The sequence below is a fragment of the Nicotiana sylvestris genome, chromosome 8 (genome assembly GCF_000393655.2).
Source record: "Nicotiana sylvestris chromosome 8, ASM39365v2, whole genome shotgun sequence".
In the NCBI taxonomy this organism is placed as follows: domain Eukaryota; kingdom Viridiplantae; phylum Streptophyta; class Magnoliopsida; order Solanales; family Solanaceae; genus Nicotiana; species Nicotiana sylvestris.
The window spans coordinates 67940521-67943647 of record NC_091064.1 but is presented as its reverse complement, the minus strand read 5'-3'; the positions used below and the strand labels follow the sequence as shown (position 1 = coordinate 67943647).

The following is a 3127-nucleotide window of genomic DNA, read 5'->3' as shown; positions in this document are numbered from 1 at the left end:
TCAGATTCAAGTTCTTCTATCTTCCAGTTGCAACTTCAAAAATTCAAATCTAAGTAGTTAAATTTTTCAGTGCAACTTCAGATTTAAAATCTGAAATCTTAAGTAGTTCAATTTTTCAATAAACTTCAGACAACTTTAGATTCAAAATCTGAAATTCTGAAATATAAACTTTTTATTCGAATTTCAACAATCCAACACACGATTCAATACCCAAATCTACTCCAAGTGAGCTCAAATTTGAAACAGAACTTTTAAATATCATAAAGAATAAATATCAATCATTAAATTATTAAAACAACAACAAATCTAAAAAACACATTTTGCAACTAAGAAGAAGAAGAAACCCTTAACACAAAGAAGAAGAAAGCAGCAATGAAAAAAGAGAGAAAAATATATATATCTGAAGTTACTAAACAATCAGTTAAACATCTTTTAAAGAGTATATACTGTAGAAGAATTAAACAGTACATCTATTACGTGACTCTAGTTAGTTGACCATGGTCAATTAGTTAGTTAGTTGTTTGCTTAATAGTGTTACCTAACTTATGTGTTAGTGGGGTGTATTAGTTAGTTGGTTTTACAACTGTCATTCATTAGGATTAGAGATGTATATATACGACTCTTGTAAGTATAGCATGTGAAGAAGGAAGAACTGAAAATTCTGCTCTACTCTGCTTTTGCTTCTTCTTAATCTCTTCATCCTCTTCACTCGATTGCACTCACGAGAAGCTCAATTCACCAATTTATGGAGATTTAACATGGTATCAGAACAATAATTGAGTGAATCTAGGGATTTTCTCTGACAACAGTTGAAGATCGAGAGATTACTCAGGTATTTTTTTTGGTGAATTCTGAGTTTTGCTTTAGTTTTGTCCCCTAAATCTCATAGCGGTGGATGATGCTACTACACAAAATGTGATTGTGATTGATCACAATCACCCTCTGTATTTGCATGCTTCCGATTCTCCGAGCTCGCTTTCGACCGGAATGCCTCTGATCGGAATGGAAAATTACACCCTATGGCGACAAGCCATGGAGGTTTCTTTGCTCACCAGAAATAAACTAGGCTTTGTTGATGGAACAATTACTAGAGACACTTATGGACATAATTTCGTTAATCATTGGGATCGCGACAATGCCATGGTAAAATCATGGATAATGAATAATGTTAGTCGAGATCTGCTTAGTGGAGTGTTATTTCATTCTAGTGCTCATGCTATTTGGGAGGATCTGAGAGAGCATTTTGATAAGGTGACAGCTTCTCGCATGTTCTATCTACATAAAGCAATTTTCACATTAACACAAGGAACTTCTTCCATTCTGTGTATTACTCTAAGTTGAAGGACATATGGGATGAGTATGACTCATTGATGTCGCCTCCTTCATGTGAATGTGCAAAATCTAAGGAGTATGCTAATAATTTGCAATACCAGTGCTTGTTACAGTTTCTTATGGGCCTTAATGATGGATATAGTCAAGCACGCAGCAAGATTTTGATGAAATCTCATGTTCCTAATGTTAATCAAGCATATGTGATGTTGCTTCAAGATGAGAGTCAAAGACTAGTAGCAGGAGGGCATTGTGTGTTGACTGAAAACATGGAACCTACTGCTCTATTCGCTACAAAACAGTATGCTCAGAAGCAAGGGAAGAAGAATTATAATCTGGAGTGTGAATATTGTCTCGTAAGAGGACATTCCAAAGAGAATTGTTTCAAGTCAATGAAGTGTGATTTTTGCAACATGAAAGGACATTTGAAAGAAAATTGTTATAAAATTATAGGATATCCTCCTGATTTTAAGTAAAAAAAGAGAGGTGCATTGCCGAGTGGAAATCTAGCACAATCAGATGGATATGTTGCTCCTACACATCGTCCAATTCCACCTATGACAACACCAGTTTTTACACTAGAATAATACTCTCAAATCCTCAACTTGTTGAATAAAACTTCAATTGGTGAACCTAGTGCAAATATAGCAGGTATTTCTCTATCTGATTCCAATTCTAATCCTACTTGGATAGTAGACACAGGAGCTACTAATCATATGACAGGTAATGAACGATTGTTGGTTGATGCTACTAAAGTAGGAAATTCAGGACAGGTTCAAATGCCTAATGGAGAATCTGCTCAAATTACTCATGTAGGAAATTGCCATTTATTAGGAGGTGATTTCATCAAAGATGTTCTATGTGTACCAACTTTTAAATTCAACCTTTTATCAGTTTCAAAACTGACTAAAGAATTGCAGTGCTTTGTTAGCTTCTATCCTGATTTCTTTATCTTCCAAGACCTCTTCACTGGGAGGGTGAAGGGGATTGGTAAAAGGGAAGAAGAGCTCTATATCTTGAGACCAAAAGGAGATGCTGAAATCAAGGAGCAGATGAGGTCTTTGGCAGTAAGAGGGATCACAGATTCAGAGTTGTGGCACAAGAGGATGGGTCATGTACCTATGGCAGTCTTATGAAGAATATCTACTTTGAACAATAAGTGTAGCATTACATTGGATCATTGTAGCATATGTCCATTGGCTAGACAAGTTAGATTACCATTTCCCCATAATAGTACTAGTAGGGCTATTGCACCTTTGAATTGGTTCATATAGATGTTTGGTGACCTTACAAAGTTTTCACTTACAATGGCATGAACTACTTTCTCACTCTTGTGGATGATTTCTCCAGATGAACATGGGTTTTTATGATGCGTGTGAAGTCTGATGTGTCTACTTTGCTTAAATCTTTTATATCCATGATTTTAAATCAATTTGAAAAGAAAATCAAGGCTTTTAGGTCTGACAATGGGTCAGAGTTTTTTAATAATATCTGTGGTGAGTTGTTCAAATTCCATGGGATAGTTCATCAGAGTTCTTGCCCTTATTCACCTCAACAGAATGGGGTTGTTGAGAGGAGACATAGGCATATCCTTGAGACATCTAGAGCTATCAAATTTCAAGGTCATTTGCCATCCAAGTTCTGGGGATGTTGTATAGAAGCTGCCGTATATGTCATTAATAGGGTACCTTCCACTGTTTTAGGGAACAAGTCTCCATTTGAGGTGTTATATAACAGATGTCCTTCATTGTCTCACTTGCGAGTAATAGGGTGTCTTTGTTATGCAATAACATTACCT

At 35.8% G+C, this 3127-nt stretch overlaps 1 protein-coding gene across 1 annotated transcript; it reads left to right on the top strand.

Annotated features, from left to right (window-relative positions):
- The first annotated feature begins 1032 nt into the window (after positions 1-1032).
- Positions 1033-2465, top strand: LOC138875168 (uncharacterized). The gene is made up of 3 exons (XM_070153993.1): positions 1033-1251; positions 1338-1671; positions 1981-2465. The coding sequence occupies exons 1-3, from the start codon at positions 1033-1035 to the stop codon at positions 2463-2465; spliced, it is 1038 nt and encodes a 345-aa protein (XP_070010094.1).
- The last annotated feature ends 662 nt before the right edge of the window (positions 2466-3127 follow it).

Bases quoted from the DNA above. Each gene is read 5' to 3' on its own strand.
- LOC138875168 (XM_070153993.1), top strand. From the start codon at position 1,033: ATGGAGGTTTCTTTGCTCACCAGAAATAAACTAGGCTTTGTTGATGGA. The intron at 1,252-1,337 runs GTGACAGCTTCT...TATTACTCTAAG, and splicing joins TGAGAGAGCATTTTGATAAG to TTGAAGGACATATGGGATGA. The intron at 1,672-1,980 runs GTGAATATTGTC...CAAATATAGCAG, and splicing joins GAAGAATTATAATCTGGAGT to GTATTTCTCTATCTGATTCC.